The 26,126-nt window shown below is 47.7% G+C and overlaps 10 protein-coding genes across 10 annotated transcripts; 6 read left to right on the top strand and 4 right to left on the bottom strand.

Moving 5' to 3' along the window:
* Positions 1–428: 428 nt before the first annotated feature.
* On the top strand, positions 429–1,497 carry ONS95_002820 (uncharacterized protein; the record flags this gene model as incomplete). The annotated part of the gene is made up of 4 exons (XM_058496100.1): positions 429–729; positions 778–993; positions 1,088–1,160; positions 1,224–1,497. The coding sequence occupies 4 exons, from the start codon at positions 429–431 to the stop codon at positions 1,495–1,497; spliced, it is 864 nt and encodes a 287-aa protein (XP_058354830.1).
* Positions 1,498–3,046: 1,549 nt separating this feature from the next.
* ONS95_002821 (uncharacterized protein) lies at positions 3,047–3,508 on the top strand (the record flags this gene model as incomplete). The annotated part of the gene is made up of 1 exon (XM_058496101.1): positions 3,047–3,508. One exon carries the CDS (start codon positions 3,047–3,049, stop codon positions 3,506–3,508), a length of 462 nt encoding a protein of 153 aa, XP_058354831.1.
* Positions 3,509–4,464: 956 nt separating this feature from the next.
* On the bottom strand, positions 4,465–5,281 carry ONS95_002822 (uncharacterized protein; the record flags this gene model as incomplete). Its single annotated transcript, XM_058496102.1, has 2 exons — positions 4,465–5,219; positions 5,266–5,281. 2 exons carry the CDS (start codon positions 5,279–5,281, stop codon positions 4,465–4,467), a joined length of 771 nt encoding a protein of 256 aa, XP_058354832.1.
* Positions 5,282–6,318: 1,037 nt separating this feature from the next.
* On the bottom strand, positions 6,319–7,837 carry ONS95_002823 (uncharacterized protein; the record flags this gene model as incomplete). The annotated part of the gene is made up of 3 exons (XM_058496103.1): positions 6,319–6,813; positions 6,871–7,353; positions 7,475–7,837. The coding sequence occupies 3 exons, from the start codon at positions 7,835–7,837 to the stop codon at positions 6,319–6,321; spliced, it is 1,341 nt and encodes a 446-aa protein (XP_058354833.1).
* A 2,748-nt stretch (positions 7,838–10,585) lies between these two features.
* On the top strand, positions 10,586–12,497 carry ONS95_002824 (uncharacterized protein; the record flags this gene model as incomplete). The annotated part of the gene is made up of 5 exons (XM_058496104.1): positions 10,586–10,910; positions 10,992–11,065; positions 11,116–11,151; positions 11,203–11,574; positions 11,619–12,497. The coding sequence occupies 5 exons, from the start codon at positions 10,586–10,588 to the stop codon at positions 12,495–12,497; spliced, it is 1,686 nt and encodes a 561-aa protein (XP_058354834.1).
* Positions 12,498–14,912: 2,415 nt separating this feature from the next.
* ONS95_002825 (uncharacterized protein) lies at positions 14,913–16,900 on the top strand (the record flags this gene model as incomplete). Its single annotated transcript, XM_058496105.1, has 2 exons — positions 14,913–15,746; positions 15,835–16,900. Exons 1-2 carry the CDS (start codon positions 15,562–15,564, stop codon positions 16,898–16,900), a joined length of 1,251 nt encoding a protein of 416 aa, XP_058354835.1. The 5' UTR covers positions 14,913–15,561.
* ONS95_002826 (uncharacterized protein) lies at positions 15,921–18,801 on the bottom strand. Its single transcript, XM_058496106.1, has 5 exons — positions 18,448–18,801; positions 17,899–18,399; positions 17,550–17,842; positions 16,965–17,504; positions 15,921–16,904 (listed from the first exon to the last, which is right to left on the bottom strand). The coding sequence occupies exons 1-4, from the start codon at positions 18,676–18,678 to the stop codon at positions 16,985–16,987; spliced, it is 1,545 nt and encodes a 514-aa protein (XP_058354836.1). The 5' UTR covers positions 18,679–18,801; the 3' UTR covers positions 15,921–16,904; positions 16,965–16,984.
* A 170-nt stretch (positions 18,802–18,971) lies between these two features.
* On the top strand, positions 18,972–20,738 carry ONS95_002827 (uncharacterized protein; the record flags this gene model as incomplete). The annotated part of the gene is made up of 2 exons (XM_058496107.1): positions 18,972–19,515; positions 19,720–20,738. Exon 2 carries the CDS (start codon positions 19,788–19,790, stop codon positions 20,736–20,738), a length of 951 nt encoding a protein of 316 aa, XP_058354837.1. The 5' UTR covers positions 18,972–19,515; positions 19,720–19,787.
* Positions 20,739–20,775: 37 nt separating this feature from the next.
* On the bottom strand, positions 20,776–22,450 carry ONS95_002828 (uncharacterized protein). Its single transcript, XM_058496108.1, has 4 exons — positions 22,223–22,450; positions 22,044–22,166; positions 21,750–21,987; positions 20,776–21,702 (listed from the first exon to the last, which is right to left on the bottom strand). Exons 1-4 carry the CDS (start codon positions 22,330–22,332, stop codon positions 20,944–20,946), a joined length of 1,230 nt encoding a protein of 409 aa, XP_058354838.1. The 5' UTR covers positions 22,333–22,450; the 3' UTR covers positions 20,776–20,943.
* Positions 22,451–23,499: 1,049 nt separating this feature from the next.
* On the top strand, positions 23,500–25,338 carry ONS95_002829 (uncharacterized protein; the record flags this gene model as incomplete). Its single annotated transcript, XM_058496109.1, has 3 exons — positions 23,500–23,564; positions 23,695–24,183; positions 24,258–25,338. The coding sequence occupies 3 exons, from the start codon at positions 23,500–23,502 to the stop codon at positions 25,336–25,338; spliced, it is 1,635 nt and encodes a 544-aa protein (XP_058354839.1).
* Between the last annotated feature and the right edge of the window lie 788 nt (positions 25,339–26,126).

The raw sequence follows: 26,126 nt of genomic DNA on the forward strand, positions 1-26,126 counted from the left end.
CAAGTTTGATTATGCTGGTTTTGAACTGGAAATCGATTCTAGCACGGATTTGATCTTTGCCCCGTGGTATGAATGATATTGCCATATAATCCGGAACTTTCCCATGGGAGGCTCTGGATTTGCTCGGAATGTATGTCGGAACTGATTTTGGAATTGCTGTAGCCACGGAACCGGGGGCGGGCGCATCTCGGAATGCAGGTCTCGACTTATTTATGTGAGATGTGCTGCACACCGATTATATTACTGCTGTAATCTCAGGCTGCCACAAAGTGTTAAACTGATGCAGAGATCGATACGTTAAAACTGCTGATGTTCCTCCTCTATCCAGTTGACTAAAGAAATCCTTCTCGTGCAATCCAACGCGCTCTAGGGCCACCATCCGTGAACGTCGTCTCTTTATTGTGACAACTACTTTTGAAAAATAAACCATGACGACGTTTTATTCCCAGCATATATCACTGGGTTCTGAAGTTCTCAGAGTTCGAAAAGTTCAAATTGGACTGAGGGTATTATTTACTCTCGGTGCCCTATCCAGACTCAATCGGTGGCTGTTACGACGAGCTCTGAACAACGGCGTAACGGATAAGACCTGGGACTGGAAGGAGAAAGAGATTGTAGTAGTGACGGGAGGATCTGGTGGTATCGGTGCCTGTATGGTGTCCCAGCTCCAAGCCAAGGGAGTGTACAAGATTATCATCCTTGATATAATGCCTCCAAAGTCAATCTCAGGTAAAGGACACCACCCTTAGCTTCAAAAGTATCTGACCGTCGATTCAGCCAGCAGCACATCTGCAGCAGAAATAACCAACGTCGTAAAGCAGATCCGCACCGACCATGGTGATCCTACGGTACTAATAAACAATGCTGGAATTGGTGACCCAGTGGAAATAACAAGTATGGATAACAAGTATGGATGGGGCTACACTTTGAAAGATCTTCGCTGTCAACATCATTGCCCATTTTCTTCTGGTTCGCGAGCTTTTGCCGCCGATGGTAAAAGTCAATCATGGACATATCGTCACTATTGCCAGCATGGCCTCATTCGCTACGCAGGCCACTAACGTTGACTATTGTTGCACCAAAGCAGCCGCTCTTGCCTTTCACGAGGGCTTGACGCAGGAGCTGAGACTTATGTACAAAGCACCACTTGTGCGCACCAGGTACGTCGGCAGGCAATGTAATCTTCCAATACATGTGATTGAGTACTGCTGACAGAAGCCCAGCATTGTACATCCATCTCGGGTCCGCACTCCGTTGATTGCAGATTTGATCGAGAGTGGAAAGCTCGAAGGTAAAACAGTGTCTCCGGAGGCAGTTGCTGATGCTGCTGTTCAACAGTTATTCGGTGGCTATGGTGCACAGATTATCATCCCGGCTAACCTGACTATGGTATCAATATTAAGGGGCCTGCCGATATGGGTACAGGAGAGATTCAGGGATGGCGTATCTCGTACTGTTGTGAGCGCAAGCAAAACAGCCGAGAGAAATAGGTCGTAATTGAAAGGCATATACTGAATGGGGTTTGAGTTGGGCCTACATTTTCATTGTCATTGATTCTCTCCGAGACTGGAGTATGTGGAAAAGGATGCAAGATAGGCTATGACTTCATTAATGATATAGTTGCTTCATTGTATTCTATAGCCATAAACTCCTGCCGCCAAGCCCCCATAATATCAAGAAACCCCAAGGGCGCTTGTATAACCGAAAAACGTAAACAAAGCTACCTCGCCTAATTTCCTCGTTCTCCTCCACACGACTTCTCTTCTCCCACCCCACACTCTAATCAAAGCGCGTCGTGTTGAACAATCGATGTCTTGTATCCGTGATCTTTCTTAGTATACTTATTCTCACTCCACCTCAACGTCACAACAGTTAAACCCTCCCTACCAGCCCTCGCCGATGATCCATTCTCACCAACAGACTTCTTCTGCGCAACCCCTGTGACCACCACAATCCTGGTACTATAACTAAGCTACTTGACACACTTCACGAGTTCAATAATTGTTTCTGACATGAGTAGCAAAGCAAGAATTAACGACTTTCTAGAACGAGCCAGCAAGATCATGACACAGCACGTTTGTTGTTCAGCATCGTGTCATCCGAGAAGTGACATGTGACGCCTCTGCAGATTCCACTTTCCAGAAGTAGTAATGGGAAGGTCTTAGGAATTGCTATTCATTATACCCGATTCTCCACTAGAGATCACCATGTCTTTGCAAGCTGGCTGTCAACATCAAATCTAGGACGCAGCATCTGCACTACCTGCCAGATCGTATGGCCAAATTCAGTCAGTGAATGACCAGTTTGTGGTGGTCAAGCAACATCTGACGAACACAGAGGTCATAAAAGGGTGGAATTTCCTCGAAGCGACCATGTGAACAAAGAAACATGTGAGACAATCTCCTTTCAGTGCCCTTCCCTGGCACTTTTTTGAGCGTGATTCTCTGCGGTGGCAATGCGAAACGACAGAAGGCTGACAGGATATTATAAGTCATGTCGGTGAATACTCTTAACGCCTATCAAATAATGCAATATGGCTGTCATTTAAGCTTCGTCGACACAGTGATGTAGTGTCGATTCACTCACGCCATCTCATTCGTTTCTCCTCCCCTTGATCGCACTAGCGCCTCGCTTAATCTATGCGAAAATATAAACACCGTTTCTCTCATTAGTATCGAGACCTGGCTGAATGATCTCGACGATCATCATATCTCAAGGCAGGATGAGCAATAAGTGACGTTGATTCCGATATCCAACTATCTTCAATCAGACAAGGAACTTCCCAGTATGTTTTTCCTGTTCTTTGTTTACTCTTTGACTGCACCACCATCTACGCCCGCAAGTCCAACTACTAACTCAAAAGCTTAGAAGGAACACTAGCGCGACTGTTCTATCTTTGCAAGAGCAAAATACCCTGGTAGTACAGACCAAGGAGAGCCAACGAGACCAAACTTAAATACAGGTCAACGGGTGTCTGCATACTTTCCCTCCCACCAACATCAACAACCTTTCAGCCACACAAACCACCAACAAAGCAAAAGACAAGATGCCTATCACGATCTCAACCTTCCTCAAGCCCTGGTACCGCATCCTCGACCTCGCTCGCCAAACCCCACTATCCTGGCACCTCTCCCGCCTCGAGGAAGAAAAGGCGGAACTCACCGAACCCAAATCCGCCCTCGAGAAACTGAGCGAGGAATCAGATGTATTCTTCACCATCGGCCGAGCCACCCACGATGGCTACACCATCGATGAGCAGCCACCTTTCACCAAGTCTCTACACCATGCTCTAGTGTATGCATATATGTTCTGGAAGTACAGTTCGAGATGTGTGTTCTATCAAACTGCTGCAATACTCTGTCGGGCGGAGAAATGGAGTGTGAGAGAGGTAGTTAATCCGGCTAGGGATGGAAAGATCCGGGTTGTGGCGGAGAGACATGGAATTTGTCCGGAGGAGTTCTTGAAGGTGTGTAGACGGCTCCGCTGGGTTTGGCCTTTACTTCCTTAGTGCGTGAGATGAGACGGAAGAGAGGGAGGAAACGAAAGGCTTGAACGTAGTCTGAAATCCAACTCTCTTAAATTTAATCAGTACGCACGCCACAAACATCAATCATAGTTCTTTCCACCCCCGTCGTCCCGAAAGTAGACTCCAGTACCTGCCTGTGATGTGATGAACGATTTTGACTTCGAAACCAACCCCACCAATACTCAAATTCCCCAGCTTTGACCATGTACCCTCTGTCCCTATCCTCCCTTTGACGCTTCAGGCCCGCTGTCATAAGACATGTAAAAGCCATGATCGGAAAGACTAAATTAGAAGTCAATGATCGAGGGATTCTTTGTCTGCCTGCACGCTACAGCCATCACGCGGGGCTTATATCCTCGGTATACTTGTACCTCGACTTTTACCTCGAAGCTAGTTTGTCAGGGATCATCAATTCACGATTGATCATGAGACAAAAGGAGACTGATCCAAGCTTTTCCATATCTTGTTTCTTTCTTCTAAGATTACTTCTCCATTGTCGTTTCTTCCTAACGATAACAATACCTTTGAATCATACGCTCTAGCTGCACCTGCAGAAAGATCTTGCGTCACTTCTACGTCTAGACAGTTGAGCTCTCTCCAGACCCTATTTCTTTCATCTTTCATACAGCTTTGGAAGATCTTGAAGGAGATTGATGAGGCATCAAAAGGTAAGACTTGATTTGAATGCTAAGGTGTTACAGAAAGTCAGTGTAGCATTCTTAGCATCATGTTAAATTTATCATCGGCGACATCTACTCTCCCAAATAGCTTGAAAGCCATACTCAACTTCTCCAGCCAAGTTTTCTGCACCATGACAAGCCTAGCAATCCTAGCATTGCTTCCCGTCGCAAACAAGGCCGCCATCTGTAATATGCCTGGATTGAATCTTTCGAGCTTAAAACCGTCCAATAGTCCCTCCTCTTCCAGCAAAAACACGATCAGAATATGAAAACGAACCTGTCCGAAAGAGGAATCTTGAACTCCTCTGCTGCTCTCTTCAATCCACCGTGAAAGATAATCGGCGACGCATCAGAATCCTGTCGCCGTCCATCCAAATCTTTCCCCAGCGTAAGATACTGTAGTCCTCGAATAAGGCTTCTCCGGATATCGCTGAGTCGTTGGAAGAGCGTGCCGGGAAGACAGGCTTTGCAATCGCAGACGAAACGCAGCTCTTGACGGCGATCAAGGCGGGTCCTCATTTCGAAATCTGTATTATAACACAACGTGATCTCTTCACCCGCAACGATATTCCTAGTTGCGAAACTTGTGAGGGTCTCTTGACTCGCTTCGTCGCTGGTTGGGATCTTGGAGTTGGGTATACACGAGTGGTTGAAGCGAGAGTGGAGGAGGAACATGCCGTGACTTGGAGAGTCCTTGCGCTGATCGTTGACGCTGTTTGATAGCGCGAAGGATTTCTCTGCAAGGACCCTACTCATATTCTTGAAAGGTTTTGAGGCGTTACCGCGGAGGCAGAGGAATTGGCCTTTCTGGGTTGGTGCTAACTGTTGAAATGCTGTCCGGATATCCTCTTCCCTGATCTCTTCATGTGGCTTCCAGATGATGAACAATGGCTTCTCTTTCAAGACCATAGCTCCTTCACTAATTCGTCTGGTGGCGAAAACACCCAATCCTTTCCCCGGTGAGGGCTTCAACTCGAATGGTGCATCGCTGGGCACTTGGATCCTACGATGAGCTAGGAGAGTAAGCCAGACGCACTTTCAAGCAAATAGGCAACTTACGATGATTCTGAGACATCGGAATCCACTACTATAACCGCAGTTTGATAGGACAGTATGGAAGGTGGGGAACGCTGCTTTGATCCCAAGGCTTCTCTCGTGTTGTACAACAAGAAGGATAGGCGCACGGACCACCTTATCATATCTTCGATGACAGCACATCAACCAACAATTTCCTACAGTAGTCAGATGCAGGTTTGCCTACCGGGCGTTGCTAAGCCTACCAATTAGCTGTAACTTGTGGAAGACAGATTGAAGATATTGAATTATCGTCGTCGTCGCCTAGTAAAACAATTAGTCATAAGAATCTAGCCAATGAATCTGAGCAGATTGAGGAGATATCAAGATATGTGATCTCCGAAATACAGTGTCAGGAAGGTGTAAATACGTACTTGTTATACCAGAAGTAAACATACCTTTCTTGAAATTGAGACGTCCTCCTCACCTAACCACACCACAGTATGCTCTACCACTAATAGACAGACAATCCGATTACAGCCATACGAGTCCTTCTGCATTTGGTTATTGATAGCCAGTCATCTCTCAACTCAGCTTTACATCCGTCACGCTCACCCTCCTCAGGCCGAAATCTCCAAAAACGGAAAAACTCCATTGTAGAAATCTTAGCATTAGGTTAGGTCCAGATAGTCTCATCTACCTAATCGCCGGCAGTACCAAACCATCCAGCTCTTTAATTGTGGAACGATTTCCTCTTCTAGCCTCACGTCCCCCATCGTCCCTTTCTTTCTTCGATCCATCCATTCATACCAATAACGCCAAACGCCACGCCCTGCCTCGACGTACTCGTACAGAACCAACACTGGAGTCCAAAACATCCACCCAACCTAGCGTACAATAGCTAGCCCCAATGCCAATCAAATATACCGACTCTTTAACGCCGTCCGCTTAAATGCTCATAATCATTTCCGCTCTGATGGTAGGTGCCCATCTCGCTTCGGATGAGGATCCAGATTCCTTGAAGCAGCCGGATGTTTGGTCCTGGGACCATCGTCCCAGCCATTCTGTTTTCGATCCCGTCTTTCAATCTCAATCGAATCAGATATGGCATCGATCATAACTCGTATACCCATTCCCATCCGTCCAATCCGTCAACCTCTCCAGAACCAACGGCCCAATCCCCCTATTCGTCTTCGCAAACACCGTATCATACGGATGCAGATCCATACCATAATACTTCTCATGCACCAACACATCCCCATTCACCTTACACGTCTCCTCGTAATCCTCACTACTATGGAACGCAAACATCATCGCATCGACCTTGTACCCCGCGGCCTGGATCAAACCCGTCGCATATACCTCGATGGCGACCGCGTCCCAGTATTCGTGCGGGCAGGAGTTGATTCCTGGGCTTGTCATGGCGGGGACGGGGGTGACGGGGTCGAGGACGTAGGGCCCGAGGATCTCTTTGTATTTCTTGACGAGGTCGGCGGAGGGGAAGAGGAGGATCTCGATGGTGGTGCGGTCGTAGGCCCAGATCATGGATTGGATGTGGTTGCGGATGTTGCAGTTCATGGTCATTCCCACAAGCTATCATATCCTGTCAGCATTTCTCCGCGGTATTCACTTCCAAACTTGAAATCGAACCTTCGTATCTGCAGTGATCTTGCTCAAATACATATCACTCCAACAACCCTGCGACCAGTATGGTAGAAATGGTCCCCGAATACTGGCATTCATGGTGATGTACCGCTTGTACTTCTTGTACAGATCATTCGTCGTCAAAACCTCTGCAAAGGCCCCGAGGTCATAGCACTTATTCTCGCGATGTATCGATCGGATGTTCCCCGCCTCGGGCAGCAATTTATCGGCGTCCGTGTCGCCATTGAAGATGAATAGGAAGTCTGCAGCATTGTGCAGCGCGTGCTTGATATAGAACTGTAAATTCTTCCGCGCGAGTTCCGTCTCGAAATATGCGTAGAGAATCAGTGGCCGCTCCGAGACGTAGTTCGTGTCATTGGCGTTCAGTGCTTGGTCCTCGAAGGCGGGATATTTGGGAGGAGACGGTTTCGCGATGGGAATTGGTCCGATGTTCTTGTCTGGCTGTCCGAGGTGGTCTAGAGGTTGTTCCTGTGCGAGAGGTGTCAGTTGCTTTATCTTCATCTGATCTTTTCTTTGTCGCTGTCGCGAGAGGCTAGAGGTCGGCGAGTCGACAGTGGATCCGTGCATACGAAGATTGGACGAAACTTACATCTAGAGTGATTGTGAATGGCTTCAGATTCACTCCCAGAGATACCAGCGACCATATCAGGAAGAGCCCGCAGAGCGCTGCTATCCATGGTAACCGCGCCCGTGTCTGGTTATTGGACAGGAATGTCATGGCTGGCGTGGGCAGGACTCGCGTGGGAAGCGAGTGTTGGTGGTGGGCTGGAGATGCAGACAGCGATGCGACGATTCCATTCAATCCCGTGCGGTCGAGGGTTGAAGGAGATGTGCGCTGTCGTGAGGGAGAAAAGGAGGCAGTGAGAAATGTAGGGCGATGTGGAGGATACAATGCGGCGAGGTAAGGAGTTCCAGCGTTAGTGGCTTGGATTGGCTGCATCGAGGCTGACATGCTTAGAGGGGGGCACCGAGGAGAAGAAGGGGAGCGCCCAACCTTTACATGCTGCCACTGGAAGGCAAAAGCGGGGAGTTCTGGATACGATGATGGGAAAGCTGTGGCATTATTGACTGGGTAATGGGTCTATAATAGCCAATATCAATGCTCTATGCCCTTGGTCATCATCCCTTGCCTCTTGCTTCAGAAATTTTGGAAACTTGTCCTTGCACTCCATAGAACATAGTTTTGGGGCAATGCGAGTCTTCGTGATTGATATGAAACGCAATCGTCCAAACAGCTCACGAACTCTGCGACCCTTGCCATTTCAGTCGTGGCATTTATGTATTCATGTTTGAAGTCCTGCTGTTGGCTCTGCAAAACAACGCGAAGTATATTTATCGTGTTATTTCAATTCTTCACAATGCATTGAATCCCTCCTCCAGTCCATCATCACGCAGGTAGGTACCCGTCATGCAGACATCATATGCTGTACTACCTGATCGAGTCCACGGCTCCCTGCAGCGCTTTCCTCCAAGTAATCTCAAAAACGCGACATCTCGTGCTGTATCGAGCACAGCATTTTTCCACGCGAGCAAATCAGGTTCCAGTTACCAGAATCAAGCTGATGAGCATGGGTCTTCATCTTCAGACCAGGCAAATTCCCACCTCTTGGTGGGGTCGATATTGGTTTTCAATGCCTCAGCCATGGAATGGAATTGGAATATATGGGTAGGCTACCTTCGCTAAAGGGAGGTACCATCGGGCGGCGACAATCTTACCTTTCCATTGTCCTCACATTGTGCCTTCCCTCTTCCTTTCTTGTAATAATCCTCGACTCTCACCAGCCAGCATGTACATTTGTTCTTTACACTTCCCAATTCATCTCGCCCGCTTTCGTGCACGTGGGATTTCAAAACCCGTTCAACGAAGCCTTAACCCACAATTGCGGCATCTCCGTTTTTAGCTTCTGGACCGTTACAGAACCTTAACCCAAGACCCCCCCTATTTTTAAATCCGCGCACGCATATCTAATCCCGGTCCTTGTCGTGATTGATGTCTCCGCATTTACTTCGTAGCCATGCTCGAGTCGCTGCTAATGCAATGCATGCGCATTCGAGTGCGCGGATGTGATTGGTTGGTGGGAGGGCTTCGAGAAGAATTGTGGAAGGTCACGATTGAGTCTGTGAGTAGGTATGGATGGGAAGCAGGAGAAAGGGATGGCTCAAATAATGGGGTATTTGTGGATGTTCAGAAAGGGATTAGTTTTGCTGGTTCGAATGCCTTGAGATGGGGTAAACGAAGGTAGGTACTAGGTAGGTAGCAAACGGGAAAGAAATGGAGATGAGAAGCTTAAGAGAACGGCGTGGGCAAACACGTGAGAAGAGGGCGAAAAATTGTCACGAGTATTTCCCCCCCATTTTTGCTTAAGCTTTTGATGCTTGCTGATAGATGTTCAGATCTATAAACTTGTCCTCATTGTGACCAAAAAACCGAGAGAAGAGTAATGGTACTCTTGAGAGAAATGAGTCCTCCTCAAGGCACATTGGAGAATCCAGTGAACTGTCAATATGGACTCAATAACAAGTCCTGGCCAAAACCCAGACTTTGAGGTATTTCCTTAGCCCAGGGAAACCTCCTCTCTCAGCAAGAAATCGGATCCGGAAAAGAGGGTGACAAGAAAATCCTAAGACGTGAGAATCCGGGAATATACTTTCGGCGAAATAATGAATTACCTTAAGGGCAGGAATGTAACCAGTAGCAAACAGGCTGCATTAGGTACCTGATCTCTTGACAGATGCACTGGACTCGTAATGAGACTGCGGACACATCAGCAACATCTAGGCTTCTAATCGAATCGTTGGCTGGCTATGTCGTGGAGATATCACCAGGCAACACTAAATTGCTCTAATAACCACTCAAGCACTAATTTCAGACTCGTCCAAGGTAAAGAATATACAGAGCACGGCAAGGAATTCTTTGAAACGGCAGCAAGATGAAATTCATAGGTCTGTCCTTGGTCAGTAACCAGCTTGCCCAAAACACGCGTGGCATCGCCTAGGAATATCCGTCCTGGTTCTACGACGACAATCAGAAAACACTGTCGTGTCACAATGACTCTTCTATCCAACCGCAACAGTTCCTCACTAAACGCCGAATTTCCAAGTCTGCTACCTCGTGATTCGACACTTAGACATCCTCTGACAAAGCTTCCACGCGTTTCATCTCCAACTCAAGCCTTGGCAGCGAAACCTGACCATTGACAGACGGCCCGATTGAGCTTGAGATGAAGCTAAAACGCGGAAGGCTGAATGAAGTTCGATAAACGATAGGAAGACAAGAGACGATGACAAGACTGAAGAGACACGAGTCGAGGCTGTGCAGAGCTACAGGTAACGGCAAGACTTGGTCGGATTCTTAACTGTGAAATGCGAAGAGAAAGGAAGTCCATTAATGCCGACGACTTGCCAAGACGTGACGACGACGACAACGAGGATGGGGATTGTTGACTTTGCCACGAGGGTAATAAGACGAGAAATATGATATTTAGGGATAGGATGGGATGCCTAAAGGAAAGAGGATCTACGTAGAGAGTTTAGTCCGAGCGACGACGTATATATGCAAGACAGACTTCCAGGCAAATGGATGAAAGGCAAATCATGAATCGAGGTGACTTGAACTATTGACTGAGTAATTAATTATTGATCCAGAGATCAGTTGAGTTTGAAGCAACAAGACCCCTAAAAGAACAGGCGCATGACGCGAATGCCAATGCCAATGCCGCTCCAGGCCAAACTAAAGCCGAAGCCGCGAGGCAAAGAAGGCGCTCCCACTGGTGCTTCCACCGCCTTTGATGTCCCACCTCTGCCGCTGCGCCGCAACACTACGAATAACACCAACAGCCCCCGAATCAACAACCGCAACAATAACCATAACAAGAACAACAATACCACCACCTCCTCCGGCTTCTCTTCAACCGTCTTCTACTCTGTCACCTACACACCGCTGAATCTCCCTGGCCAACCCGCAGCCATGAAGGCCATGAAGAGTATGGGCATGAATCGCATGCTGGGGTCCATCCGGCGCAAACGTAAGCCAACAATGAATCCAGTCCTCCGGCAGCAGCCAGCACATCACAACATAGCACGTAGAGATACTAACTAGCACATAGCCAATAACGAAGTCGTCGACACATCTCCAGAAACTCGACTCGATACGCCAGAAGCAAATGCGACGAGGAACGTGGTAGGTGGTCGGAGGTCTCTCCGTACTTGAATCAGGCTGATTCTTCCCAGCGATTGTTCTGCGAATCTGGAGGGCCAAATGGCTCGGTGAGTTTTGTCATGGAATGATGTCTGTCGGCGTATCTAACATTACTCCAGGGCGAAGAAGTTCTCTACCTTCCTACCATTGTCGAAGCTTGCGAATCGTCCCCCTCTGCCGCCAAGGAAGCTTCATACGTAATCCGAAAGTTCCTCTCAAAGGACAATTTCTCCAAACCATACGTCCAGTACAATGGCATCATGCTCATTCGAATCCTGGCTGATAACCCGGGCAAGACATTCACGAGGAATATTGACGCAAAATTTGTGCAGGCTGTGAAGGAGTTATTGCGGATGGGGAGAGATCCAAGTGTAAAGCAGATATTGATGGAGACTCTGGATACGTTCGGACGGGAAAAGGCGAATGATGAGGGACTCGCACTTCTGAATGAGATGTGGAAGAAGGAGCATGAGAAGATGGTTAAGATACATGTTTGTACCCTGACCCAGTCCAACTACTCTTCTAACAGACCCAGGGCCCAGCAGGACCACGAACTTTAAACGCTCCTCCTTTCCAAGGAAACGAACAGAACTACTTCTCACGAAATCACCACAGTCGCCGACTTCCTCAACCACACGAACTGAGCTCCAGAATCGAAGAAGCGCGCACATCAGCTGGGCTACTCTCCCAAGTCGTACAAAGCACGCCTCCCTCGGAAATTATACAGAACGAACTCGTCCGCGAATTCGCAGATCGCTGCCAAAGCGCAAGCAGGAGTATCCAAGCCTACATGATTGCAGAGAACCCCTCTCCCGACAACGATACAATGGAAACGCTCATCGAGACCAACGAGCAACTAAACAAAGCCATGAACCAGCACCAGCGCGCAATCCTCGCCGCTCGCAAAGCAGCAGGATTAGGGAACGGGGAACCGACACCACCACCCAGACCAGACGCTGGGTTTGCCCCTCCTCCTGGTCCACCACCAGGACGAACCGGTTCTGGATTCGCGGCGCCTCCCGGTCCACCACCTACCCTCTCAAACCCCCAACCTCGAAAAGCAGTCAAGAACCAACCTCCTATTCCTCCACCAGGTGACTATGCGCCTACCGGCTCAGACGACGAAAATCCCTTCTCAGACCCCAAGACCTCATCAACGCGAACACATAATCCGCCATTCCCTAAGGACGAACCGTCGTCGAATACGGGCCAATTCAATGACAGGCTGGGAATCGAGCCGTACCATCCTGGCTTTAGGGAGACGCCGAGTTATGTCGGTAGACAGGATAGCTCGATGGGGAAGGTTACGATGCATGCTGCTGTCCCGGAGACGCCTAATGAGGATGATGAGGATAGGAGGGCGGGATATGGTGGGCAGCAGTCTGGGACGAAGGAGCCTGTTTATAGGTATTAGAGAGGTAGGAGGTTATTAGTGACCGAGGAAGTTTCAAGTTTTGCTTTGTGAATGGATGTATGTTTTGGGCGGATGGAGGGATGGATAGTTAGCGTGGGAGTGGAGGAGTTCTCTTCTTGTGGATGTTTATATTTTCGTCGTGGGTATTTATTTTTATGTTAGGTTTTGGATTGAAGAACTGAAGAGTTAAAGAGGCAAGCGAGAAGGGAAGCAAGGAGAACATAGGAGGAAGGAAGCAAGCGACTTCATCGAACATATTTGATACCAAAGAATGAGAATGGAACCAAGTACAGAACCGGTCGGTCGTACGTGTTTTAGCACTACAATGATACCTTTTGATCTTCTCTCAGTTCACTTCAACTAGAAACAAGACACATGACCAAGATTGCACGTTCCAATACTACCGTACCCCATTGCTTGCTTTCAGGTTACTTCGCAAGTAGTACTAGATAGATACAAGTAGCAGCAATGTAAGCGAGGTCAATAATATTGCTGGCCTGGTTTTTCTGGTGAACCTCAAGAGAGTAAGACGCGGAAAGTGAAAGGGGAGAAAATCGTCTTCGTCTTCTTTCGTGAAGGGCTTTACCTTTCAGTCATGTTGTGATTCGTTGGATGTGAGAACTTGGATTCCGATTGAGAAATGGACTTGAGCCATTCCTTGATTTCGCGTCCCTTCTCGTACCCATAAAAGTCGAACTTTGGTCAAGGTGGACGGACTGCGGTGTTATTTGTCCTGCGAGGCGAAGCACCTCATCTGGTATAACCAATCTCTCCATTCCCTCTTTCGATCGGTGCAGGCTGCCTGCTACTTCCTTGGGTCTGAAAGAGTGACGTGCAAGAACCCCTATACATATGCCGTACTCGTACAACCACAGCCAGCCGGTGAAGTCAGGTAGGTAAGGGACGGTTAATATCTACAGGTATGTAGGTAGGGCGCACAAATCGATGATAGGACAGGAATACTCTTCCGTTCAATTTCTCCTCATTAGGCAATTGAGACTGGACAGGGACAAGACAAGACAAACGGCGGGAGTGAGTGTTGGTTGGGAACTTGGAACCCGTTCCCGTTGGAAACGGGACGGGAGGCGGGACGGCCACCGCTTGTAGATTTTTCTCGGTAGGGTGTTTTGGTCGTTTTGGGAAATGGGAGCTAAGGGAAGTTGGGGAGTGGTGTGGGAGGGTATGGTGTGGGAGGGTGTTGGTTTTATATGGAATGTGGAATGTGACGATGGGGACTCTCGGACCTTTAATGAGACCTGGGGTTCGTGTTGGTGTGGGTGCAGTTGGAGTTGGTGTTTCATGGGTTTTAGTTGGATGGATTGGTGGATTGATGGATCAATGACTGAATGAAGGGGGAAAATAATTCTCTGGGAAGTTTGATGGTGTAACAACTGAGAAGGCAAAGAACATAAGCATAAACAACATAAGTATCAACAACCCCCTATATGCTTACTTCCCATTTGCTGCTACAAAAATGATGGAAACCCTTGGGAGTGGAACGAATCGCATTGCTATTCGAATAGGAGAACAGAGATTGCCGAGAGGCTGGTTGTCCGCCATCAGAGCACAGTACAGTAGAGCATAGGTAAATTCCAGGTCAGGAACCCGAAGGCCTGCAATGCATGCAAGACGATCGATTCGGATTCAAATACTGTCGATCTCCATACATCCCTCGCTACTTTCATCCTAATGCGCAGAACCGCATCCCATCTTATCCGCGCCTCACCCATACATACAGATCAAGATACAGTACCAAATCAGCTGCTTTCTTTCTATCCCTGCCCTGCTGCACTCACCCGTACTTGTATCCACAACTACAACCACATCCAGCCCAGCAGGTCGGTCTTACTAAGTCCAAGTCCAAGGTAAGCGAATAAGCGAGACTACCTCCCAAGCAGTCGGCCGACAACTTTAACCTAACCTGACTAGTAATTACAGTAAGATGGGTTGCTGATGTGAGATTCTCCTTCACGTTATGCACTTTGACCCTCTTTTTTCCTCAGCCCTGAGAGAAGATGGGACGTGACGGGATGAGATGCGATGGATGGGACAGGCTGCGATGAAATGACAGGTTGACAGAAAGACAGGGGATGGGAGGAAAGGGCAGTTTTGACGAGACGGGGGGTTTGATGCAGTCAGTGTTGGTTGGCTGATAGTTCACCATGAGTGGTGTACCGATTGATGGGGTGCGATGGGAGGTGACTCTACAGGTGGATGGGAAGTGGCCGATTCGTGGCACTCGCTTTGAAGGACGACTATTCCACAACCACACCTAAGTTTATATTTATTTGAGTTAATGAATTAGGTCTAGAATATGCAATGTATGAGCTCTTTCTAATTTAAAAGAATTCGTATCGGTAGCTATAGAATTATATGGGATTGTACAGAATTTTGGTGGTGGTCTGTGCCACATATCGGCCGTTTCCCATCCCCCTGTAGAGCGCGAAAAGGATCCATCTGGTTGGTTGGATGGACGAGTAGATAATTGCTTGCTTGTTGGTAGATGATGGGTAAGTGCATTAGGAATGTTGACTTGCTAATTGATGTATTGGCTGGTTTCCCGATGCAAGATTTGGGTTGGTGGATCTGATATCCACCCCCCTGAACTTTGGGAGCTCAAAAAGGTTTGAAGCTTGGGGTCTAGCCTGCCTGCAAGGCATTGTTGGTACCGGGCTGGCACCCGACGACATGGGCTGTGTACTTTTGACAGTTGGCATGGGTTGGATGGGATGGATGAAGTAAGTTTTAAGTGTAGGTGACAGTAGGAGCAGGATCTACTTCACTGGGGTATGGTTTGGTATGGTAGGGGTATGAGTGGAGCAGAGCTTGCGGGTACATGGGAGGCAGGAGGATTATTGCTTAAAGGATCTGACGTCCACGTCCACATTCTTGAACTTCACTCTGAATGTTGGTTTGGAGGAGTTTCTTAAGTCAGCCAGTCAGTCGTTACTTTGTGTTGCTTTCTTCAATTTTCATCATCGAATATTTCGACTTTCGACGGGCGTGGCGTATTACGATTTGCTCCTTACATTTTACTTAGCAAAAGAAGCAGCTGGGAACGAAGATGGACGGGGCTAGTCAGGAAGAAGCTGGACCTGAGATGAGGGAAACTGCAATAGAAGACAACTTTAGCCCCGGGGATGAACCATCGAAGATATGTGCTGGATTAGATATGAGCGCAGAACCTGAGGAGAGTCGCACTCCTGACTTTCCGCTCCTTGGTCCGATCTTAGTCGTTGGTGGATGTGGGTATGGTATCGTCTCTTTGAATCGCTCTCCAACCCCAAAGCAATATCAAAATACTCAATATCCAGACCAATCCATCTAATACTACCAGGTTCGTCGGCTCCAACCTCGTCCGCACCCTCCTCGATGACCCCGAATCCGGCCCCATAACCGTCATCTCACGCACACCCCAAAACAACCAACATTCCGGCGCCTCCTACTTCACCGGGTCCATCAGCGACGAAACACGCATGCGCGAACTTCTCTTCAAGATCCAACCCCGCATCATCTTCCATCTCGCCTCCGCACCACCAGAAGCCCCTCTCAAAGAACAAAATACCACCAACGTGCGCGGCACGCAAATCCTGCTGAAATGCGCGAGTAGACTGCCGTTTGTGAAAGCACTAGTTTTCACGTCTAGTTTTGAGGCTGTAGAGACCGATCCGAGGAACAAGCAGCTGACTGAGAAGAGTTGCAAGTTGCTCACTGACAAGAGCGCCGCGATGCCGTATCAGAAGAGTAAAGGGATTGCAGATGCGCTTGTCTTGGCAGCGAATGGTGAAAGTCTCAAGACGGCCGTTCTGAGGTTGCCGCCTGTATATGGAGAGGGTGATCCGAGACTCATTCCGAGTATCCTGGGTATGATGAGGCAGGGGAAGCAGAATATGCAGATCGGTCCTGATAAGCATGTTTTAGAACATGTGTATGTGGGGAATGCGGTGATGGCGCATGTATTGTGTGGGAAAACTCTGCTTGCTTCATCCTCGCAGTTGGCTTTGACGAGTATGGATGGCGACGGTCGCATGGTAGCAGGACAGGCTTTCTTCATCACTGACGGCCAGCCTATGTCCTATTATACATTCGCACGCAAAATCTGGTACATCGCTGGCGATCGGACAGAGAAAGCGCATATACGGCATGTCAGCTTCTGGTTGGTTATCGTGACGGCTTGGATGAACGAGATCTTCTATTTCATTTTTAGCGCAGGCCAGAAGAGACCGCAGGTCGGGACATATGATATCAAGGAGTTGACTAGAGGCGTCAATTGGAGTATTGAGAAGGCGAGGTCAAGGTTGGGATATGAGCCCGGTGGGATGGAAGAGGGTCTTAGGCGGAGTGTGGAGGGAGCGATCTATGATGAGGAGATGAGGAGATTGGTAAGAGAAGGTGGTGGATAGAGCACTGCAGAAAGACACTTTAGATTTCGTGTTTGATAGAATAATGGGTAGAGTTCGAACTTACAAGCTCAGTCCCAGAGTCTCCTATGCTCTTCCCTTTCTACTCTCAGTCTCACTCCACACATACTCGAGATCCATCCTAAATGCATCCGCAACCACGAAACTCCTCGTCGAAATCTCGGCGAGCATCTGCAAAATATCCACTCTTTGCTCCTCGTTTACAGCTCTTGCACCTGCTACTCGCAATGCGAATACGAGAAAGGCGCCTGCTAAATTGGTTGTACTTAATGCTAGCTTTGTCTGCGAGATGATTGAGTAGACGTGAGCTTGAATTGTTGAGTATGATAAACTTGGGTAAGGTATCATGTCGAACTGCGGACGGTAGTCGAAAATTCCTGTGAGATAGATTGAGATGGCATGGTAGTAGATGATTGCTAGCAATGACCACGGATCATCCTCTATCGCGTACGAGGACTGCAGGAAACTTGTATGCCAATTGTCAATAGTGTCTCGCATGGTCAATCCTGCCGTGCCAAGATCCGTGAGCGCTTCGTCTATCATGTGGGAGGGTAAGTCTGTATCCTCTTTCACAACGTCCCAAACCCTAATTCTGTGAGTCCAGGCCATCATCGTGATCTTGAGTACTTACTTCTCACCCAGCGCATGCGTTTCTAACATCAAGTCATACATCTTCTCCTTCGGATGCCAATCGCTAGCATCCTCCAGCCACATCTTCTCCATTAGTTCAACCCATGGTCTCTCGTTCAAGAATGTAGACTCCGAGAATGCCAATGCGCGCGAGATCTCAAAAATCCGGACTGTGAGGAAGAACGAGCGGCCTCTACCGGTGAGGTGGGCCTCGGGGCCTCGCAATTGGAGCATTCGAGATGTCCCATATAGGATATGCTTCACCCAGCCCTCGCCGGAGAAATCGGACATGAGCTGAACAGGTCAGTAAAATATATTGATAGATTAGGGCCTTGGACTCCAAAGCTAACCTCGAATAATCCCAAAAACAACGTCGTCCACAACGCAGCATCATTCTTCCTGATATCCCGACGTTGGATTTCTTCTTGAAAAGCAACAAGCGACGTCTTATACGACGACAATGCAGCCACAGTAGCGACTCTCCGCTCTTTTGCAGGTGGTAGCGCGTGTTTACTTGCATCAAGCGCACCAACAGCCACTGCCGCATGGTACAGACTTGGCGAGTATTGAAAGTTCGTCACGATGGCATCCATGTCTAGGGAGCCGCCTGAGAAATCATTCCGAACGATGAATACAGAGAAGAAACGTGCAATGAAATCAGCAGATTGTAACCTATCAACCACTTTGGGTATTACAAGCTGTTGATCCAAGATGATCTGCTCGGAGTTTGTGACAAAATTTTGAGATGGCGCTTTGTTGACGAAGACTACCCCGGTCCTCTTCGATGGTGCAGGAGGTACACATGTGATTTTCTTCTTCATGCAGTACGCGCATGGTGAGCCTCCTTCACACTGAAATTCGTGAGTATTAAATTGACTCTACTTGGGGGAATGACTGACTTTGATTCGTCGCCTCGAGCAGGCTTCGCATCGAGTTCGGATGGATCGTTTGTCAAGCGGTCCAAGAACCATATTGGGATTGATGATAGTCTCCAGGGACTGGTGTGATCGTGACCTCAAGGCGGCTTCTCGCCATTGGATGATACTGAGAAAAGGTGCGTTGCCGAGAAGTCGGAATGAAGACTGAATGAAGAAATATTTGAGCGCAACAGAAAGATCAAGCCTGGGCATGCCACGATTGCGGCTGAGCCTCTTTGCATAGTCTAAGCGGATGCCTGGGCGACGTTGATAGTCATATTGGTCACGTACTGATCCAGATATCCACTCTTAGTGGCTGTTCTGTCATTGTGTTCCTGTTGTGAGATGAGATGAATAATGCCAAGTCGTGGGCCGGAAATGTGGTGCCAACGACGCTACGCCTCATTCGGCAACAATCGAGCGCAATTCTCACGTGATATGCACTCTTGCAAGTTTTCCCATTTTCTTGTTATTTTTTGATCATAGTATAGCTCTTCTACCATCCGATGATATCAAATATTTAGTTTCCACCATCAATGATTGCAATAGAATATTATCAGTCGTTCAAACATAATCTCCCTGCCAATGTTTACTTTCTGTCCCTCGCTTCGCCAACCTAGGTAGCCGAGGAACGAGGGACGAGTTTTGACATGACTCAAGCCAGGGCCGATCCGCTCTCCAACGCTCTCCGTTGCTTATTATTCATCATGAAATTAGGCATAATGCCGAAGATCTTCAAAGGGCGTATCCTAGATCACCTTCTTGCCCCACATCAGCACAACATGGAGACGGCTTTCAGGGCTGAGCTCGCTTAATCCGCGGGATACCTGGCTCCTGCGCACTCCCAACGACTCCACAACTCAGCTTTCACTAGCCCGCATATGGCAACCTTCGGGCGCAATTAAGCATAACTTCGCAAAACATGCTTTCCGAACTTTCATCTAAATGAGATGATGGGTTCGTAAAAAGTTCAAACATGTCTAATTTGGGCCAAGGTCCTCCTCCTTACGACTGTGGATAGAGACTATCGGGCTAGTTATATATAAAAAGGTAGACCCAGTCGATTCTTTCTCATCACATCCATCACATCACTCTCGAACGTTTGTAACATATCCGGGCTTGTTCCTTTCACTACCCCCTTCGTGATCACAATGTTCTTCTCCGCTTCCAAATTCGGCCTCGTCCTGGCCGGTGTTCTTCAAGCTGCAGCAATCTCTCTGCCTCCTCCAACAGGTCCTTACAACACCACTTTAGTAACTTTCAAACTTACCGATAAGCATCGTCTCGATCCCTACGCGCCTACCAAGACACCAAGAACTCTCATGATCTCAGTATTCAACCCTATCCCAGCATCGCAATGCTCTGCATTGCTCACACCATACATGGATCCCATTACCGCAGAATTGAAAGACGCACTCTACGCACCATTGGGCATTCCGGCAGGAACATTCGGTTCTATCGATCTCCAAACTTGCAAGCCCAGTCCTCGAAACGCCAAAGCTTACCCAATCGTCGTCTTCTCGCCAGGATCCGGAAACTCGAGACTCGGCTACAGCGTGATGGCCCAACAAGTCTCAAGTGCCGGATATACCGTAATCACCATCGATCACCCATATGACGCCGACATTGTTACATTTCCAGACAACTCTACGATCCTTGGAATTGACGTCGAAAACAACATCGATTTCGCCGTGGACGTGCGAGCTCAGGACGTCTCATTCGTACTCAACCAGCTCTCTCAACCTTCTATCGCTCAAAAGCTCCTCCCAGGCGTCGGCTGCGATCTCGATGTCTCCAAAGTCGCTATATTCGGTCACTCCCTCGGCGGCGCAACATCCGCTCAAGCCATGCTGAAAGACAAGCGGATCCTAGGCGGTGTCAATTTGGATGGGACATTTTTCAGCACCGTTGTCAACAAAGGGCTTAAGCGACCTTTCATGATTCTGTCGCATGAAGGTAAGAATATCACGACCGATGATAGCTGGACTGCTACTTGGAAGGTCTTGACTGGGTGGAAGAGACAGTTCGAGTTGAGTGGCAGTGCTCATGGAACTTTTACTGATTTTCCTGTTCTTGTCAATGCGCTTGGTTTTGATGGGATGTTGGGTGATGCTGGTGCGGAATTTTTGGGCACAATTGGTGGGGCAAGGGCGATGGAGGTTATGACTGCGTATGTGCATGCATTCATGGATATGGTGTTCAAGGGCAAGAAAAGTGCATTGATGGATGGAAAGAAGTTATATCCTGAGATGAGTTTGGATGCCTCCTCTTGAAAGTGTTTCAAATGAGCCTAGAACCCATTTGTTCCACTCTGGCTCCCTCAGCAAACGGGAAATTTACAACAAAAGATACCTAGTTCCCAAATTGTGCAATGCCTTTTAGACTTTACTTTCCTCGTCTTTATGATGATTCTTGAGGCTGGTGGCCACTACCTGCATTTTCTATGTCTTTATACACAGCTAATCGTCATTCACCCCGTCAAGCGCAGCCAGCATTCATCTTCATGGCCTGTGAAACCAGCTCAACCACCGTCTCCGTAAATGGTCTATATGTGATCCCAAGGATTTTGGAAGCAGTCTTTCCATCAAGTCCATGCGAATCATCAACAGTTTGCACCTCTTGTGATATTTTCCCAGTCTGACCAGGAAGATTCTCCCTGATGATCTCTCCAGCCAGCGAGTACGAAAAGCGCTCTGGAGAAGCAACAACGAACCTCTTATTCCCAGCTTCGGGTCGGAACAGCGCCTCTACATGAGCCGCCGCCAAAACCCTCACATCGACCCAAAACGGCACTCTGGCGACTGGCAGAGGTTCCCCACTCGCAACGTTCCACAACATCTTGTTCGACTCGTTAAGGCTACTAACGCCTTCGACAGGGTGAATGACCGGACCAAACGTCATCGGTGGGCACAAAGTCACTATGTCGAAATTAGGCTTCTTCTCCTTGATATGATTCCATGCTTCGAGCTCAGCGAATTTCTTGGATCCTCTGTACGCGACGACTGCCTTTGTTTCTGGATCGATGGATTCCTCATAGGTGAGTGGATTCCAGTCTTCGGCTGTGTAGGTGAAGTATGGTGGCGCCTTTCGGTTCACGTCTATGACTGCTGCAAAGGATGATGTGATCACGATCCGCTGAACGTTGCTGTTGCTTGCGGCTTCGAGAATTGAGCGGACGCCATTGATGGCTGGGAGGATGAGCTCCTTCTCATTGTCCGTGGTATCGTACGTAAAAGGCTTATGGATGTAAGCAGCTTCCTATAAAATTGATAATGAGAACATACACTCGCAACATGCATCACAGCATCAACACCCTTGACAGCTTCTTCAAACACCCCACTCTTCTCGAAATCCTCGATCTGCACGAAATCAAGCTGCGAAGCAAATTGCGGCCGAGCTTGTATCATAGCATTTCCTTTCTGCATTGAGCGAGTCGCTCCACGGACTTTGATGCCTCGATTAAGTAACACGTCAACGACATGAGCTCCGATGAAGCCGGTGGCTCCTGTAACGAGCACATAGCTTGCTAGATGGTCAGCTGACGAAAAGCTCACCAGAGAAGCTGTGTAGAAACTTACGACGGTGACATAATGTAAAAACTCGAAGTTTTCACGGGTCTTGCTTCACTGGTTTTTTGAGGCGGGTGCTGGTGCCAGCGGGGATGACTGTCGTCATGTAAAGCATTTTGGTGCCAATGTAGGCTAAAATACTAACGAAGTAAGCGAGAATTCACTCGCCCCCTTTTTTCACGAAAAACCGTGTTTTGTATCTCCCATCCTTCAACCTCTTCGCTATCGCTAAAGTCGGTGTTCCGACGACCAGGTCGTGGTCGCTCCTGTAGGCAGTAGATAATCGGTCCATCGTCATTTATTGCTGCATAATTATTCCGTCACTTCCACCTGATCAGCACTCCCTGCCAGGTACCTTGCATCGCTGACTGTGCTGCCGAAGCGATTGGAATAGCGTTCCTGCGTCGTCTGTCGTGTGTGTCATCGTCTCCAAACGATCGGGTATCCTTTTTCGGCTCTCTGACTTTAAGCGAATACTAAACAAGTCAAAATGCTACACTATCTTACTTGTAGGATTTGTTCATCTCTTTCGTAGTGCCGCCTCTAGCCAGCACATCGAACCCCTACTCTTCCAGAGCATCCCTGGACAGTTGTGCCGAGAGAATGATTGTCCAGGGGCGTGACAACAAATAGTACCACAAGGAGCAGTCCGATCGCCAAACTTCTGTGCCTCTCGGTCTATTCCACATAATGCGAGTAATGCCGAGAGGGAAGCCTTCCTACTTCTGTATACCCATCCTTTTTGTCATTTCTTTACCTGAGAGTGAACTTTTGCTAATTTAAACTCGTTCTTGATACTGAAATCTGTATTTGCACAGTTTGAAGAATGACTTCAAAGACCGTATTGCGATTACTTGTCAGATCTGTCGTCGACAAGGTGCCGGCTCCTTTTTTTGGATCTTGTGACGAGAATTTTGACGACCCGTCTTATGCAATTGAAATTTCAGTACCATTTCTTCCGTGGTGTCCGGCCAGAACTGTCAGCGTGGTCATGATGTCTCATAATCTTCAATCTTATCAACCACTTCGCCTGGTGACGAAATCCCTGTGCCACCACGTGGTAGGAGGCTCGTGAATTCAGACCAATTGCATTTGTTTGACGCCTTTATCAATGCTATGGTGACTTAAAACATGATATCACTACTTTCTTTTCTCATAGGTTGCTGCGTCTAAAAGGTTACATTATGACATTCTTGTCATGAACTCTTCGTCAATTGAGGTTTAATAGAGCTTGAATTCTGCTTTGCCTCTCGTAGTTGTAGTTCTAGACTGTGCTTCTAGAAGCAGAGAATTTCTCCCATCGTAGTACTCTACACGGCCAAGGATTGAGGTTGCTCCTGGTATTGCTATATAATCGCTCTTCCCTTCCAGTTACACTCACTCACCTCAACCCAAACTCCCACCATCCTCTTTCCAAGCAAGCCAACACTTCTCCTTTCTTCCAATCTTCCTTGGTTATTGAACCATGTTTTCCAGACTTCTAGTCGGAGCAGCCCTTCTACTGCACGTAGTGGCACTTCCTTCGGAACTGTGAGTCTTCTTCCTTCTTTTTCCTCGATTGAAATCTTCGGCAGGCAATTTGAAATCGGTGTGACTCGCGAACGGAAGAAAGATTTCAGGTAATCTTGATTTTTGCGATGCTAACCTAACACTCCGACAGTATGTTAAGCTCTGGCCTGGACACCAGGCAAGTACCAGCTACAGCGCAGCAAATCGCCGTAGCTTCATACTTCGATCCAAACGTCGTCAAGAAAGATTGGGAGCGACTTATTGCCTACCCCACAGACAAAATAAGCGTATTAGTCGCCAACGTTGCTACAGGACCGGACACGGAAGTCAACAGAGCTTGGATGGATGCCATCCACAATGCTACTGCCTCTAGAAAGCGCGTGCTTGGATATGTGCGCACTGGATTCTTTAGCAAAGGCAAAGGCGACCTCAAATTCTCAACGCGCCTTAATTCTGATGAGCTCCCCGACTGGATTGCCCAGATTGAACGGGATATTGATGCGTGGTACGCATTATATCCGGAGATTGGCGGTATTTTCCTCGATGAGGGTTGGAATTTCTGTGGTGAAGGGACGGATGATCTAAAAAATATCTATGCTGAAGCCTACACGACCGTCACAGAGTACACGAAACGAAAATAGTAAGCATTCACCTTTACCATCTTCTCAGATTGGTACATCCTCAAAATGACTAACGATTCTTTTTTACCAACAGTTCTGGCTCATACATAATTCTGAATCCTGGAGCAACAATGCCGCAATGCTTGGAGAACAGCGCCGACACCCTGTTGACATTTGAAAACGACTACAGTAACTACACTCAGAAATTTGTCGACAATGACTGGATTCCTAAAGACAATCGCAAGCTCTGGCATATTGTCTTCGATGTCCCTCAAGAGAGAATTGAGGAGGTCGTTGCACTGTCAAGAGCACGTGGTGCTGGAATGATACAAACAACGAACGATGTTCTTCGGAACCCCTACGATAACCTTCCTGACGACACTTACATGCAGACTCTGATCAACTCGGTGACTGGGAGTACTCCAGCCATACCTGGTCCAGCTCCATTCCCGGATGGTCCGGCGGCTGCTACGCCAACTGGTCTGAAGGTCGACTTTTCCGAGTATACGTTTGTCAATTTAAGTTGGACGCCTGCTGCGGGGGCTTTAAGTTACAATATCTATCTCAATGATGCTGTGGTGGCCACTTTACCAGGACAGTTGACGCGTGTTACAATTCCAGGTCTAACACCCGGGACTTCAGGATTAGCTTTCCAAGTTGCAGCTATTGGAGGAAAAGGCGTGGAATCTTCGAAGTCAAATACCGTCACTGCTATGACAGTGAGCACCCCAGTCTCAGGCCAATATGTCTTCGACATCGCAGTCACAGTCACACCATCAACAACGACGTTCTCCGCAACAATCGCCTTCCCATACGGCATCATACGTCTGTTCATCTGGAATGTAGAGGATAGCTGCCCAGCTGGATGGCCAATCAATTTTAATCAGGGCCACTTCGTTTGCAATCACTTTCTTGTTGATGACAAGAGACTTTATAAGTATACAGGTGTCATTGAACCTGGAAAAGACGCTCCCTATTCATGGGATCAAATTGACGATGCCCAATTCCAGCAGATTGGCTCGAGATATACCTGGAAACTACCAATCGGATCGTCTACCGTAGATACAAGCAAGTGGGTTTTGCAAACGGATGGACATGGCTCAAGTGTTAATGTGTTTCATCCATGCCCGACTGGTGGGAATGGTCCTGATGGAAATGCTAGATATTGCGGATAAAGATTTTCACATAAAGAGTTAAAGTTTGCTAGATTGTTTCGGATTCTGGTTCCCCGGACACTGCTGGCGCATTCTTTGTTTCCTTCTTCCGTTTGCTTCGACCTTCTGCTTCTGATATAGACTCAACTGGCGTGCTACAATTCTCAGCTGTGGCAATATGTATCGCAGAATTCAATTTGACTAAAACTTGAAGTTTCCACACTACCAGATAGTTTGCAGCTGTTTTGACTGTCGCATCTACTGACTTTGTTCATTTGTTTACCCATTTCTCGCTTAGCTGGATGGACATGCTTCGTGGTTGACCTTGGGATTGCCATTCTTTAGACACCCTTTGATCTCGCAGTGAAAAAGGAAAAGGAGAAGTTAATGGCCGAACAGATTGTTTTGGAGTTTAAAAATGCGAAAGGGAATTTGATTGGATGTGATCTGGAAATGTCCTTGCCAAACTCCTTAATTACAACATTCCAGCTAAATGATAACCGGTTTGAGGTTAGTATGTAAAGGCCGTAATGATCACAGGCAGTGTTTTGGGAGAATATATAACTATCAGCAGCTTATTAATTGAGATTCAGGGTAACTCTGCCTGTCTTTCCTCACTTGCTGTACAATAATAACTTAATTGAATGCTCCTGAAATCACGATTACAGATAGGTATATTATCACTTGTTACAAGGCAGTTGAATTTGTTAGATCATACTTTAACTATAAAGATAGATCAATTGAATCGTAGAAGCAGATATCATAATTCTGTGTGAACAGTTGTGTATTGTCTTAGAAAGTGACGAGTC

Source organism: Cadophora gregata (genome assembly GCF_030347475.1).
Source record: "Cadophora gregata isolate MNR1 chromosome Unknown scaffold_11, whole genome shotgun sequence".
Classification (NCBI taxonomy): domain Eukaryota; kingdom Fungi; phylum Ascomycota; class Leotiomycetes; order Helotiales; family Ploettnerulaceae; genus Cadophora; species Cadophora gregata.